The 14,061-nt window shown below is 48.9% G+C and overlaps 1 protein-coding gene across 1 annotated transcript in view; it reads right to left on the bottom strand.

Moving 5' to 3' along the window:
• LOC141145617 (NACHT, LRR and PYD domains-containing protein 1a-like) overlaps window positions 1-14,061 on the bottom strand; it is a 361,842-nt gene that overhangs the window by 181,036 nt on the left and 166,745 nt on the right. Inside the window, exon 7 of the mRNA XM_073632446.1 lies at window positions 3,739-3,903. Coding sequence (XP_073488547.1) covers window positions 3,739-3,903 — 165 coding nt within the window. The remainder of the gene's footprint in view (window positions 1-3,738; window positions 3,904-14,061) is intronic.

Raw genomic sequence — 14,061 nt, 5'->3', positions numbered from 1 at the left:
GAAAAACCTGGGGCAGAAATGTAATGACAGAAAAACCTGGGGCAGAAATGTAATGACAGTAAAACCTGGGGCAGAAATGTAATGACAGTAAAACCTGGGGCAGAAATGTAATGACAGAAACCCTGGGGCAGAAATGTTATGACAGAAACCCTGGGGCAGAAATGAAATGACAGAAAATGCTGGGGTAGAAAAACGCTCTGACAGAACGCAGAGGCAGAAACGTGATGACAGAAATCCTGGGGCAGAACGCTGAGGCAGAAATGCCATGACCGAAACGCAATGACAGAAACGCTATGACTGAAATACTGATGGCAGAAATGCAAAAACAGAATCCTGGGGCAGAAAACGCTATGACGGAAATGCCGAGACAGAAAAAATTGAGCCTGAACGCCGAGCCAGAAATGCTGGGGCAGAACACTGACAGCAAACGCCATGACCGAATAAAGAAAAAACGCCATGACAGAAATCCTGAGGCAGAGATGCCATGACAGAAATCCTGAGCCACAAACGCTATTACAGAAAATTCTGGGGAAGAAACGCTATGACAGAAATGCCGAGACTATACACCAAGACAGACATGCCGGGGCAGAACGCTATGACAGAAATGCTAGGGCAGAACGCTGAGACGGAAATGCTAGGGCAGAACGCTGAGACGGAAATGCTAGGGCAGAACGCTGAGACGGAAATGCTGAACGCTTATGACAGCAATGCTAGGGCAGAACTCTAAGAGAGAAATGCTGAACGCCAAGACAGAAAAGCTGAGCAGAACGTTAAGCCAAATATGCTGAACGCTATGACAGAAATGCTGAACGCTATGACAGAAATGCTAAACGCTATGACAGAAATGCTAAACGCTATGACAGAAATGCTGGGCAGAACGCTATCACAGAAATGCAGAATTCTTATGACAGTAATGCTGTACAGACCGCTACGACAGAATGCTAAACGCCATGACGGAAATGCTGGGCAGAACGCTACGACAGAAATGCTAAACGCTACGACAGAAATGCTGAACGCTACGACAAAAATGCTGAACGATACGACAGAAATGCTGAACGCTACGACAGAAACGCTGGAGCAGAAACACCATGACAGAAATAATAGGGCCGAATGCCCTGACAAAAATGCTGGGGCAGAACGCAACAATAACAATGTTGAGGCAGGAAACGCTATAACAGAAAAATGCCATGACAGAAAAACAAGCGATGAGAATAAACGCCTAAACAGAACCGTTATGACAGAAACCTGTGCCACAACGCTATGACAGAAATCCTGAGGCCGAAATGCCACGATATGAACACTTGTGACTGAAACGGTGGAAGCCCGGGAGGCGTGCGGGGATCCCCCCCCACGTGATGCCCCACGTGAATACGGGGAGGTGAGCGGTCGGGTGAACGCCCCCCCCAGCCATGCGAACTGGGAGACGTGTGGGCGTCCCCACCACGATGCACGGCGTGGTACCGGGGAGGTGAACTGGCGGGCGAGTGGCAAATGGGTGGGTGAAGAATGGATGGACGCGCCCCCCCCTCCCGGCCTGAGAGCTGGGAGAAGTGGGCGGGCAGCACCCCGGACAGATGGGCTGTGGGTGGTTGGAGGATGGATGACCGGACAGACGGCACAACCCCCCTCCCTTTCCCACGGCGTACGTACGTACCGGGAGAAGCGGGCAGCCTCCCCCCACGCTGTCAGGAACAGAGGGATGAAGAACAGAGGGAACATAGGGAAGAAGCGGGCGGTGCCCCCCCCTCGACTATGCAGGATTGTGCCCAGATAGAGATGAACAACATCCCTCCCCCACAGGAGCCGGGAGAAGCGCCGCCCGACAGCTCTGGCACCTGGATGAGAGATGAAGAGAGAGGCATCTGAGGTAATGTACAGACGCCCCCCCTGCACGAGCGCCAGGAGAAGCGGGCGGGCAGCACCTGGCCAGCTGCAGCCGAAGGAGGAAGGAGGGTGAGCGGAGGATGGATTGACGCCCCCCCCTCCCCCGGCATAATCACCGGGAGAAGCGGGCGGGCCGCACCTGACCAGCTGCAGCCGAGGGGAAGAAGGGTGGGTGGAGGATGGATGGAAGGCCCCCCTCCCCGACATACTCGCCGGGAGAAGCGGGTGGGTGGGCGCCCCCCCCCTCCCCCCCTGGCAGGGAGGAGCAGGCAGCTGGCTGGACATTTCCCCCCCTAACACCCGGGAAAGCGGGCAGGCGGCTCCCACCTGGAGCAGGCTGGTAATGGGGAGAAAGGGGCTGGCCAGCGAGAGGCTCCCTCGTGGAGCTATGTTAGATAATTGAATGGGGAGAGAAGTCGGCGGCGGGCGGGTGGCCAGCCGAGCATTGCCCCCGAAACACCGGGAGAAGCAGGGACCCGTCATGTGGGTGCCAAGGGGGGACCAGGTGGGTGGACAGGCGAACTCCCCGGTGAAGCCCCGAGAGAGGCACCGCCACCATGTTGCAGCCGACCCGGAAGTGACGTGTAGGCCCCACCCCCTGATGAACCCAGAGACGCCGACGAGCCCTGGCCTGAAGGAGGAGGAGGCTTAAGTAGCCCTCTCAGCCTCCTCCCACAAATACAGGCTAGCCTCCAGCTAGCCTTTACATATATATATATATATATATATATACACACACACACATACACACACACACATAGTAGCAAGGCATAGAAGTACAGATAGCGACATATGTGTGTGTGTGTGTGTATATATATATATATATATATATATATATGCATTTTTAGTACTAATTTGTATTTTTACTTGCATTGTGTATTACTCTAGCTGTATTGTTATATAGAATAAATACGTTACAGACGCACAATGCTTACTTGCGTTCATACTGCATGCTTCATCTAAAGTCCCAAATTTTTCTTGTTTTTTCCCTGCATATTAGGGATGGAGGCATTGGACCTACTCGTCCTACACCTCATTTAAAGTCCCAAACCTTTCCCCCTTTTTATATAGTGTGGGGTGTGGACTTAGCCCCCTGAGCCATGATTGGCCAAAGGCACGATGCCTTTGGCCAATCATGGCTCTCACAGCAGAATGCACTGTGATTGGCCAAAGCATGCAGGTCAGGTGCATGCTTTGGCCAATCAGCAGCCATTAATGCACTGCAATCTCGCACTGAAAAGTAGATGTGTAGTGCTGGGGAAATCCTCTAACATTGAATAGTAAATGTGTAGTAATGACGAGGTCCCCTTACACTGAATAGTGGATGTTATAATTACCATTGATCCCCATTTTGAAGAGTTTGTTCCAGACACTTTTATTTACTATTCCGCTGCAGAGACACCAAGATAACAGTTGCACTGTACAGATGCTATTCAAATACGGCACTGCAAGAGTGATCTGTTCATGTGCAGGAATTGTCTCTGGGCCGGTGAGGTAAATATTCCATATTATAATTACCATTGATCCCCATTTTGAAGAGTTTGTTCCAGACACTTTTATTTACTATTCCGCTGCAGAGACACCAAGATAACAGTTGCACTGTACAGATGCTATTCAAATACGGCACTGCAAGAGTGATCTGTTCATGTGCAGGAATTGTCTCTGGGCCGGTGAGGTAAAGATTCCATATAAGCAAACATAATAAATGTGAGCCTAAACTTAGAAAACGTGATTGGCTATATACAGTGACAAAAAGAAGATTCATATAATCACAGTATTATTATTAATATTATATGGTTTAGATATAAAACTGTCCAAGAATGTGATTGTGTGAGTCAGTCGTGTTATACTCACTGTAATTCCTCTATCTGGCTTGTTGTCAGAGCTTCCATCAGATCCCTGAAATGAGGACCTTCCAGATTGTTGAAGGACAGGTCCAGTGTCCTCAGTGTCCGGTTATTTCTTATTCCAGAAGCCAGGTGGGGACATGAACTGTCTGTCAGGCGATTCATTTCCAATCTGTAGAAGAGAAGAATGTTACCAGAAGAAAATTAATTTCTCCAGTAAATATAATTTTATAAAAAACAATGTTACAATGGAGTAGACTCACCAATATTGTCATCAATGTGTAGAGACCACATACACAGGATGACTACAGTGTCAGAGTTTCTGAGGTATAAAATTAATGTTTTGTTAATTAATTAATGTGTGTAAATTTATTTATGTCAGGTACTTGGGACAGAGGCCTTGAGTATTTGTCATGACAGAAATTTAGCTAACTTAGGCTGGCCATACATTATACAATTTTCTTGTGCAATTTTCGTTTAGATTTACTAAAACCATATAATATGAGGTCAAACCTTAACACATTCAATTTGTGTACCAAATAAAATTGATGTCCTTTTTTCCCCACAAATAGAGCTTTCTTTTGGTTGTATTTGATCACCTCTGTGTTTTTGTTTTTTTTTGCATTTAAAACAAAAAAAGGTGACAATTTTGAAAAAAAAAAACATATATTTTTTTACTTTCTGCTATAAAACATACCCCATAAAAATGTTTAAAAAATCACATGTCTACATTTTGTTTTTACTAGTAATGGCGGCGATCAGCGATTTTTAGCGGGACTTCGACATTGTGGCGGACAAATCTAAAACGAAGTGACACTTTTTGGGGACCAGTGACACCAATACAGTGATTAGTTCTAAAAAGAAAATTTATGGTCGCTGTTTAAATGACGCTGGTAGGGAAGGGGTTAACATTAGGGGCAATCAAAGGGTTAAGTGTGCTCCTAGGGAGTGCTTACTAACTGTGGGGGGAGTCGATGTACTGGATGAAAAGAGAGATCCACATTTCTGCTTAGCAGAAACAAAAGATCTCTCTTTTATACCCTGACAGAACAGAGGTCTGCCTTGTTTATACAGGCAGACCGCGGTTCTGCCCTTCCTCCAAATGATCGGTGGGTCCCGGCGGCCATCACAGTCACCTGACCCATTGATTGGCTCCCGCTGTGTCCAATCAGCTTAGCTGAAACACAAGTTCTCTCTTTTGCTCCCTGACAGATCAGTGGTTTGCCTTGTTTACATACCAATATACCAATCACAGTGGGAGCGGTGTTTCGGCGGTGCGTGCCCCTACACCACGTACAGGTACGTGATTTTGCACAGCCGGGCCACACTGCTGCAGTATATATGCGGTGGGCGGTCCGGAAGCGGTTAACCACTTAAAGTCCATGCCTTTTTCTAACACTTGTTGCTTACAAGTTAAAAAACAGTATTTTTTGCTAGAAAATTACTTAGAACCCCCAAACGTTATATATATTTTTTTAGCAGAGACCCTAGAGAATAAAAAGGCAGTCATTGCAATATTTTATGTTACACTGTATTTGCGCAGTGGTCTATGAAACACAATTTGTTTGGAATAAAAACACTTTCATTAATTAAATAAAAAACAAAAGAGTAAAGTTAGCCCATTTTTTTGTATATTGTGAAAGCGGAGGTTACACCGAATAAATAGATACCTAACATGTCACGCTTTAAAATTGCGCACACTCGCGGAATAGTGACAAATAGGGATGAGCTTCGTGTTCGAGTCGAACCCATGTTCGACTCGAACATCGGCTGTTCGGTCGTTCGCCGAATTGCGAACGATATGGGCCGTTCGCGCCAAATTCGTGTGGCGTGTCACGGCCCATAATTCACTGCGGCATCGCAGTGCATTGCTGGCTGATGATTGGCCAAGCATGAAATATGACCCGCATGCTTGGCCAATCACAGCGCCGCCTGAACAGAGAGCCGTAATTGGCCAAAGCCAAGGAGGCTTTGGCCAATTATGGCTCAGGGGATTTAGTACACGCCCCACACTATATAAGGCCGCCTGCACGGCGGCCCTGTGTAGTGTGTGTTCCGGCATTCATTGAGAAAGAGAGAGAGACAGACAGTGACATTTGATTTGAGTTAGATAGATTAGGCAGACAGTCAGTCAGTTAGCTGCACTTACAGTGTATTGTGTAAATATATGCATCCCAGGTGTTGCATATATATATATATATACACACTGTATTCAGTTTAGCTAGATCCGTTTCTGTTATCTTCCTACTGACAGGCAGGCTTGTCTTGTTACAGTATTTACAGCTACCTGAAGAAAATTACTGGTGTTCTTTTGATCCTATTAGTACCACAGTCAGGCAGCTAGACTATTTACAGTTAGTACAGTGCGTCCTGCTCACAGTGTTCAGCTAGATCCGTTCCTGTTATCTTCTTACTGACAGGCAGGCTTTTCTTGTTACAGTATATACAGCTACCTGAAGAAAATTACTGGTGTTCTTTTGATCCTAATAGTACCACAGTCAGGCAGCTAGACTATTTACAGTTAGTGCAGTGCGTCCTGCTCACAGTGTTCAGCTAAACCTACAAGTTAGTGGGGTGCGTCCTGCTCACAGTGTTCAGCTAAACCTACAAGTTAGTGGGGTGCGTCCACCTCACAGTGTTCAGCTAAACCTACAAGTTAGTGTGGTGCGTCCACCTCACAGTGTTCAGCTAAACCTACAAGTTAGTGGGGTGCGTCCTGCTCACAGTGTTCAGCTAGATCCGTTCCTGTTATCTTCTTACTGACAGGCAGGCTTGTCTTGTTACAGTATATACAGCTACCTGAAGAAAATTGCTGGTGTTCTTTTGATCCTATTAGTACCAAAGTCAGGCAGCTAGACTATTTACAGTTAGTGCAGTGCGTCCTGCTCACAGTGTTCAGCTAAACCTACAAGTTAGTGGGGTGCGTCCACCTCACAGTGTTCAGCTAAAGCTACCTGTAGAAGGTTGGTGGTGTTCTCATACTACAGGCAGGCAGATGATTTTGCTAGCTGCAGTATCAGTACATATATATATATATATCCCAGCTTAGTGCAGCTACAGGCCATTAGTATGTCTGGAAGGCCAAGAAGGAGAGGCAGACAGTCACAAGCCAATAAGAGAGGGCAAGCAGGCTCTGTGTCTAGTGCTGGTCGTGGAGACAGTGCATCCTCATCAGCACGTGGCCGTGGGACACGCTTGGCCTTTTTTTTGGCAGCTGGCCGTGTTGAGCCGCAACATGCGGAAGACTTGGTCGAGTGGATGACCAAGCCGTCCTCATCCTCCTCATCCTCTCTCACCCATGCCCAGGGTACTTTGTCTGGCAAAGCAGCTGCCTCTTCCCTCGGCTCAATGTCATCAGTGACTCCTTCCCTAGCCCCACCTTGTCCTCCTGAGGAGTCCCTCGAACTGTTTGACCACAGTGTTGGGTACATGCTCCAGGAGGATGCCCAGCATTTGGAAGGCTCTGATGATGATACTGAGCTTGATGAAGGCAGTAACATGAGCACGGACAGAGGGGGTGCCCAAGAAGGACAGCAATCTGGCAGTCATGCTCCCCCTGCTGCAGCATACTGCCAGGTTTGCTCCAGTGATGAGGAGGGAGGGGATGATGAGGTCACTGACTCAACGTGGGTGCCTGATAGGAGAGAGGAGGGGGAGGAGGAGGAGGCGGCACATCACGAATGAGGCAGGATGCCCTCCAGGGGCCAGCCTAAGGGCAGCACATTGACTGCATCACACCCCAAAGCTCCACATGTGCAGGGCGCTGCAGTCTGCGCATTATTCAAAAAGTTCTTTGGTGTGGGCCTTTTTTGAGACGAGTGCATCAGATCGCACCGCTGCTATTTGCAACATATGTCTCAAGCGTATCTCGCGTGGCCAAAACATATCCCGCTTGGGTACCACATGCTTGACCAGACATATGTTGACCTGCCATGCAGTTCGTTGGCAAGCGTATCTAAAAGACCCACACCAAAGAACAAAGAGGACCTCTCCTTGCTCCTCATCAGCTGAGATTTCCAACCCCACTATACCTTCAGTCCTCTCTGAGACCTGCACTGAGAGGAATGAAGGTGTAGAATTAGGTGTGTCACAGTCAAGTACGTGTGGGCAATCTGCTTTTGGTACACCGACGTCAGATTGTACCAGGCAAATTTCCCTGCCCCAGCTGCTGCACCGCCGAAAGAAGTTTGCTCCCAGCCATCCACATGCCCAGCGGTTGAATGCTAGCTTGGCAAAATTGCTAGCACTTCAACTGCTGCCTTTTCAGTTGGTAGACTCTGCCCCCTTCCGTGAGTTTGTGGAATGTGCGGTTCCTCAGTGGCAGGTACCCAAACGCCACTTTTTCTCACGGAAGGCGATTCCGGCTCTCTACCGGCATGTGGAAGGCAATGTCCATGCCTCGCTGGACAGGGCGGTCAGCGGTAAGGTGCATATTACCGCTGACTCATGGTCCAGCAGGCATGGACAGGGACGTTACCTAAGTTTCACGGCGCATCGGGTGACTCTGCTGGCAGCTGGGAAGTATGCAGGACAAGGTGCAGTAGTGTTGGAGGTTGTTCCGCCACCACGCCTCCAAAATGCTAATGATTGTGACACACCTCTCTCCTCCACCCCTCCTCTTCTTCTTCCTCCATGGTCTCTTCCTGTGCTTTGTCCTCGGAACCAGCGGTGCTCCGTAGCCGTTCAAGTGGCTACGCAAGTACGCAGGCCAAAAGATGCCATGCGGTGCTTGAGCTGGTGTGCTTGGGGGACAGGAGCCACACTGGGGCAGAGGTTCTGTCAGCTCTGCAGGGGAAGGTTCAGAGGTGGTTGACGCCACGCCAACTTAAGGCAGGAATGGTGGTTTGCGACAATGGCACCAACCTCCTCTCTGCCCTCCGACAGGGACAAATGACCCATGTGCCCTGTTTGGCTCACGTCCTTAACTTGGTGGTGCAGTGGTTCTTGGGCAGGTACCCGGGCTTACAGGATGTCCTGAGGCAGGCCAGGAAAGTCTGTGTGCATTTCCGCTGGTCATATAATGCCAGTGCCCGGCTGACGGACCTCCAAAAGGAGTTTAACCTGCCCAAGAACCGCCTAATCTGTGACATGCCCACCAGGTGGAACTCAACGTTGGCAATGCTGCAGCGGCTGCACACGCAGCAGAGGGCCATTAATGAGTACCTGTGCGACTATGGCACCAGGACAGGGTCAGGGGAGCTTGATTTTTTTTCCTCATGCCAGTGGGCCATTATCAGGGATGCATGCACTGTCCTGTCACCATTTGAGGAGGCCACGAGGATGGTGAGCAGTGACAGTGCATGCATCAGTGACACTGTCCCCCTTGTCCACCTGTTGGAGCACACGCTGCATGGAATAATGGACAGGGCACTTGAGGCAGAACAGAGGCAGGAAGAGGAGGACTTCCTTAGCTCTCAAGGCCCCCTTTATCCAGACAGTGTTCCTGCGTGCCCGCCGATCACACAGGAAGAGGAGGAGGAGGAGGAGGAAGATTGTGTCAGTATGGAGGTGGAGCCTGGCACTCAGCATCAGCAGCAGTCTTTAAGGGATCAGTCCCAAGAAACACATGGACTTGTACGTGGCTGGGAGGAGGTGGCTGCGGACCATGTCGTCCTTAGTGACCCAGAGGACTCTGGACCGAATGCCTCAGCAAACCTACGCTGCATGGCCTCCCTGATCCTGCAAAGCCTGCGTAAGGATCCTCTTATTCGTGGTATCAGGGAGAAGGACCAATACTGGCTGGCAACCCTCCTTGATCCACGTTACAAGGGTAAGGTTGCGGACCTTATCTTGCCATCGCAGAGGGAGCAGAGGATGAAACATCTTCGGGAGGCCTTGCAGAAAGGTCTGTGCAACGCGTTCCCAGAGACTGGGAGGTTACAAACTCCTGTTTCTGGACGTGTTGCTGAGGCTTCGGTCAGTCAAAGAAGGAGCGGTGGAGAAGGTGGCCGTCTGACCGATGCGTTCAGACAATTTTTTTGGTCCGCAGCCCCAAGGTATGATCGGTTCCAGCGTCTGTTTTACATGGTGCAGGAATACCTAGGGCAAGATCAGACTTGGACACCTTTCCCACCGAAAATCCTCTGGGTTACTGGGTCTTGAGGATGGATCACTGGCCAGAGCTTGCACAGTATGCAATTGAGCTACTGGCCTGTCCTGCATCCAGTGTTCTTTCGGAACGCACATTCAGTGCTGCTGGAGGCGTGGTAACCGATCACAGGGTGCGTCTGTCCACCGACTCGGTCGATCGACTGACCTTCATAAAAATTAATCAGTCTTGGATCACCACCAGCTACCAAGCACCTGATGCTGATGTAACCGAATAATTTTTTTTGAAATCTCAGATCCCTTCAAAGACTGCCTATGCTGATGCTGAGTGACTATCCCTGAGTAATTATCCTCTTCCTCCTCAATGATCACGCTGATAGCTTGTAAGAACATTTTTGGTTCTGGGCGCCACCACTAGTGCCTAAGGCCCAATTTTTCAGCCCCTGTTTAACAGGGGCGTGTAATTACAATTTTTGATGCAATACTTTGCAGCAGGGCTCGTTCCTGCGTTCCAACTAGAGTGTCTGCGAGGGGTTGCAGTGTTGTGGCACCAGCACCAGTGCCTAAGGCCTAATTTTTCAGCTCCTGTTCAACAGGGGCATGTAATTACAATTCTTGATCTAATATTTCACAACAGGGCCCTGTGAGGGCTTACAGTGTTGTGGCCACAACAACACCTAAGGCCCAAATTTCTGCTGAGTATATAGGGCAGGCCCCTACTTTCAAACATCTAACTTACAAACGACTCCTACTTGCAAACGGAAGGAGACAACAGGAAGTGAGATGAAATCTACCCCTAGGAAGGGAAATTCTCTCCTGTAAGAGTTAATATGGGAAAAACATTTCTCCTTTCCACTGATGCTTTCCAATCCTTGTTCCACAAAAATCCCCAAATTTTCAAAAAACATTTGTCATTGGGACAAAAAGTCAGGTGAAATCTTCTGAAGAGGAGGAAAGACAGCAAAACAAAAGTCACAGGGGTGATAACCCTTCCCTATGTTTTCCAAAAAGCTTAAAAAAGATTTTTTGGCTGGAGCTAAACACGTTAAAAATGTACCCGTTCAAAATGACAAACAGATTCTACTTAACAACAAACCTACAGTCCCTGTCTTGTTTGCGCCGCCTGTATACTGCTGTTCAGAGTATATAGGGCCTGGTGGCCCCACACCTTTCCTTATTTTAATTTGGGTGCGGGGTTCCCCTTAATATCCATACAAGACCCAAAGGGCCTGGTAATGGACTGGGAGGTACCCATGCCGTTTATCTCACTGATTTTCATACATATTGCCAGGACCCGACATTACATTAAACCCGCAAGCAGTTTTAAATGAGATTTTTTCCTTTAAAAATTACATTTTGTGCAGGGACTGTTCTAAACACGGGAAACACGCGCCACTTTACAGGCATACTATAGACACCCCCCAGGTACGATATTTAAAGGAATATTTCACTTATTTTTTTTTACTTTAAGCATCATTAAAATCACTGCTCCCGAAAAAACGGCCGTTTTTAAAAGTCTTTTTTGCATTGATACATGTCCCCTGGGGTAGGACCCGGGTCCCCAAACCCTTTTTAGGACAATACCATGCAAATTAGCCTTTAAAATGAGCACTTTTGATTTCGAACGTTCGAGTCCCATAGACGTCAATGGGGTTCTAACGTTCGTGCGAATTTTCGGTCCGTTCGCAGGTTCTGGTGCGAACCGAACCAGGGGGTGTTCGGCTCATCCCTAGTGACAAACTACGGCACTCAAAAATTTTCATAGGCGACTCTTTAAATAATTTTTAACAGTTACCAGTTTAGAGTTACAGAGGAGGTCTAGTGCTAGAATTATTGCTCTCGCTCTAACTATCACAGTGATCTCTCACATGTGTTGTTTGAACAGTGTTTATATTTTACATTTGAACAGTGTTTACATTTTACATTTTCTTATTTATGTTTTTTTTCCCCACACAGTCCCTTTAAAAAAAAATTTTAATTACTTTTATTGCTGTCAGAAGGAATGTAAACATCCCTTGTGACAGCAGTAGGCACGTGTCAGGTATTTTCTTGGAGGGATGATCTGGGATCTATAAGACCAGGTTTGGCTGTTTTGAATACTGCCATTTTTTAAAAATTTTGTGTCTTTAAGGCTCCAGTATCCTGGAAGTGATGTCATGATGTCGCTAATGGGTTACTAGATCCGAGGCCCGATCAAAGCAGATTCCGGCTGTTTGGGTCTCCGGCCAGCCGGTCAGGGCTGGTGCAAGGATTTTTGACACCCTAGGCGAAACCTCATTTTGTTGCCCCCCCTCCAGTCCACCCCTGACTCCACCCCCTTTGCCCTGCCTATGTATTCCCCACCTTTTTAATAAAGCGCCCATCAAATGCAGCCTCACCAGCACCCATCAAATGCAGCCTCACCAGTGCCCATCAAATGCAGCCTCACCAGTGCCCATCAAATGCAGCCTACCAGCGCCCATCAAATGCAGCCTACCAGCGCCCATCAAATGCAGCCTCACCAGTGCCCATAAAATGCAGCCTACCAGCGCCCATCAAATGCAGCCTCACCAGTGCCCATCAAATGCAGCCTACCAGCACTCATCAAATGCAGCCTCACCAGTGCCCATCAAATGCAGCCTCACCAGTGCCCATCAAACGCAGCCTCACCAGCGCCCATCAAATGCAGACTCACCAGCACCCATCAAATGCAGCCTCACCAGCGCCCATCAAATGCAGCCTCACCAGCGCCCATCAAATGCAGCCTCACCAGTGCCCATCAAATGCAGACTCACCAGCACCCATCAAATGCAGCCTCACCAGCGCCCATCCAATGCAGCCTCACCAGCGCCCATCCAATGCAGCCTCACCAGTGCCCATCAGTGAATGTTTGCTTGTTGCCATTCATTCGGGAGTTGGGACATAGACACAGTCCTCCCCACTGCTGCTGAGACCTAGTTGCTTTCTGCAGAGAAAAGAGAGTAGGAACACCAGTGGCTGGGCGCCCTAGGCAGCAGTGCGCCCTAGGCGGCTGCCTAGTTTGCCTAGTGGTAGCACCTGCCCTGCAGCCAGTGGACATGTCGGCTGGTCACTCGGGCCTCCCAGTAGGACAGAAGAGGCCAGGGGAGTCCCCCGCTGCTTGTGATAACAATCAAGTGGCTGCTTAGCCACCTTGGTTGTTATTACACACCCTAATCACCCGAAGCTGTCTCCTGAGATCTGCTCTGAAATGTTGTATCCAGGCATTGTGTAGTCCGCACTGCCTGTGAAACATTCAGCAGATCATGAGGCGAGAGCCGCTCAGTGTGTGAAACTGTCAGCTAATGTAACTGCATGTAGAGAGAGAGAGAGACCAGCTGTCACAACTCCGCAGTGATGTCGGGGGCGGGCGGGACCGAACAACCATCAAACACCAGCCAATGGGATGGGGTCTGGGTGGACCGCTACATGTATGTGGCTCCGCCCCCTTTTTAAGCAGCCCAGTCATTGGCTGGTGTTTGATAGCTGCTCGGTCCCGCCCACTCCTACATCACCGCAAAGTTGTGACAGCTGATCTTCTCCCTGTGTTTAGTTACATTAGCTGAGTTTCACACACTGAGCGGCTCTCCCTTTATGATCTGCTGAATGTGAAACTCCCCCTCTCCTCTGTCAGTGTCCATCAGTGCAAATTAGTGCCAAATCAGTGCCCACCAGTGTTGCCTATCAGTGCTGCTATCAGTGCTGCCAATCAGTGCCCATCAGTGATGCCTATCAGTGCTGCCTATCAGTGCTGCTATCAGTACCCATCAGTGATGCCTATCAGTGCCAATCAGTGCTGCCAATCAATGCCCATCAGTGCTGCTATCAGTGCCCATCAGTGCTGCCTATCAGTGCCCATCAGTGCTGCCTATCAGTGCTGCTATCAGTGCTGTCCATAAGTGCCAATTAATGATGTCAATAAGTGCTGCCTATCAATGCCGCTATCAGTGACAATCAGTGCCCATTAATGCTGCCAATCAGTGCCCATCAGTGCTGCCTGTTAGTGCCAATCAGTGCCTGTCGGTGCCCATCAGTGCTGCCTGTCAGTGCCCATCAGTGATGATTAGTGCTGCCTATCAGTGCCCATCAGTGCTGCCCATCAGTGCCAATCAATTCTGAAAATCAGTGCCCATCAGTGCCAATCAGTATTTGCCTATCAGTGCCAATCAATGCTGCCTATCAGTGACGCTATCCATGCCAATCAGTGCTGCCCATCAGTGCAATTCAATGATGCCTATCAGTGCTGCCTATCAGTGCCAATCAATGCTGCAAATTAGTGCTGCCT

The sequence above is a fragment of the Aquarana catesbeiana genome, linkage group LG05 (assembly GCF_042186555.1).
Source record: "Aquarana catesbeiana isolate 2022-GZ linkage group LG05, ASM4218655v1, whole genome shotgun sequence".
Classification (NCBI taxonomy): Eukaryota; Metazoa; Chordata; class Amphibia; order Anura; family Ranidae; genus Aquarana; species Aquarana catesbeiana.
This window is presented reverse-complemented; position numbering and strand designations above follow the sequence as displayed.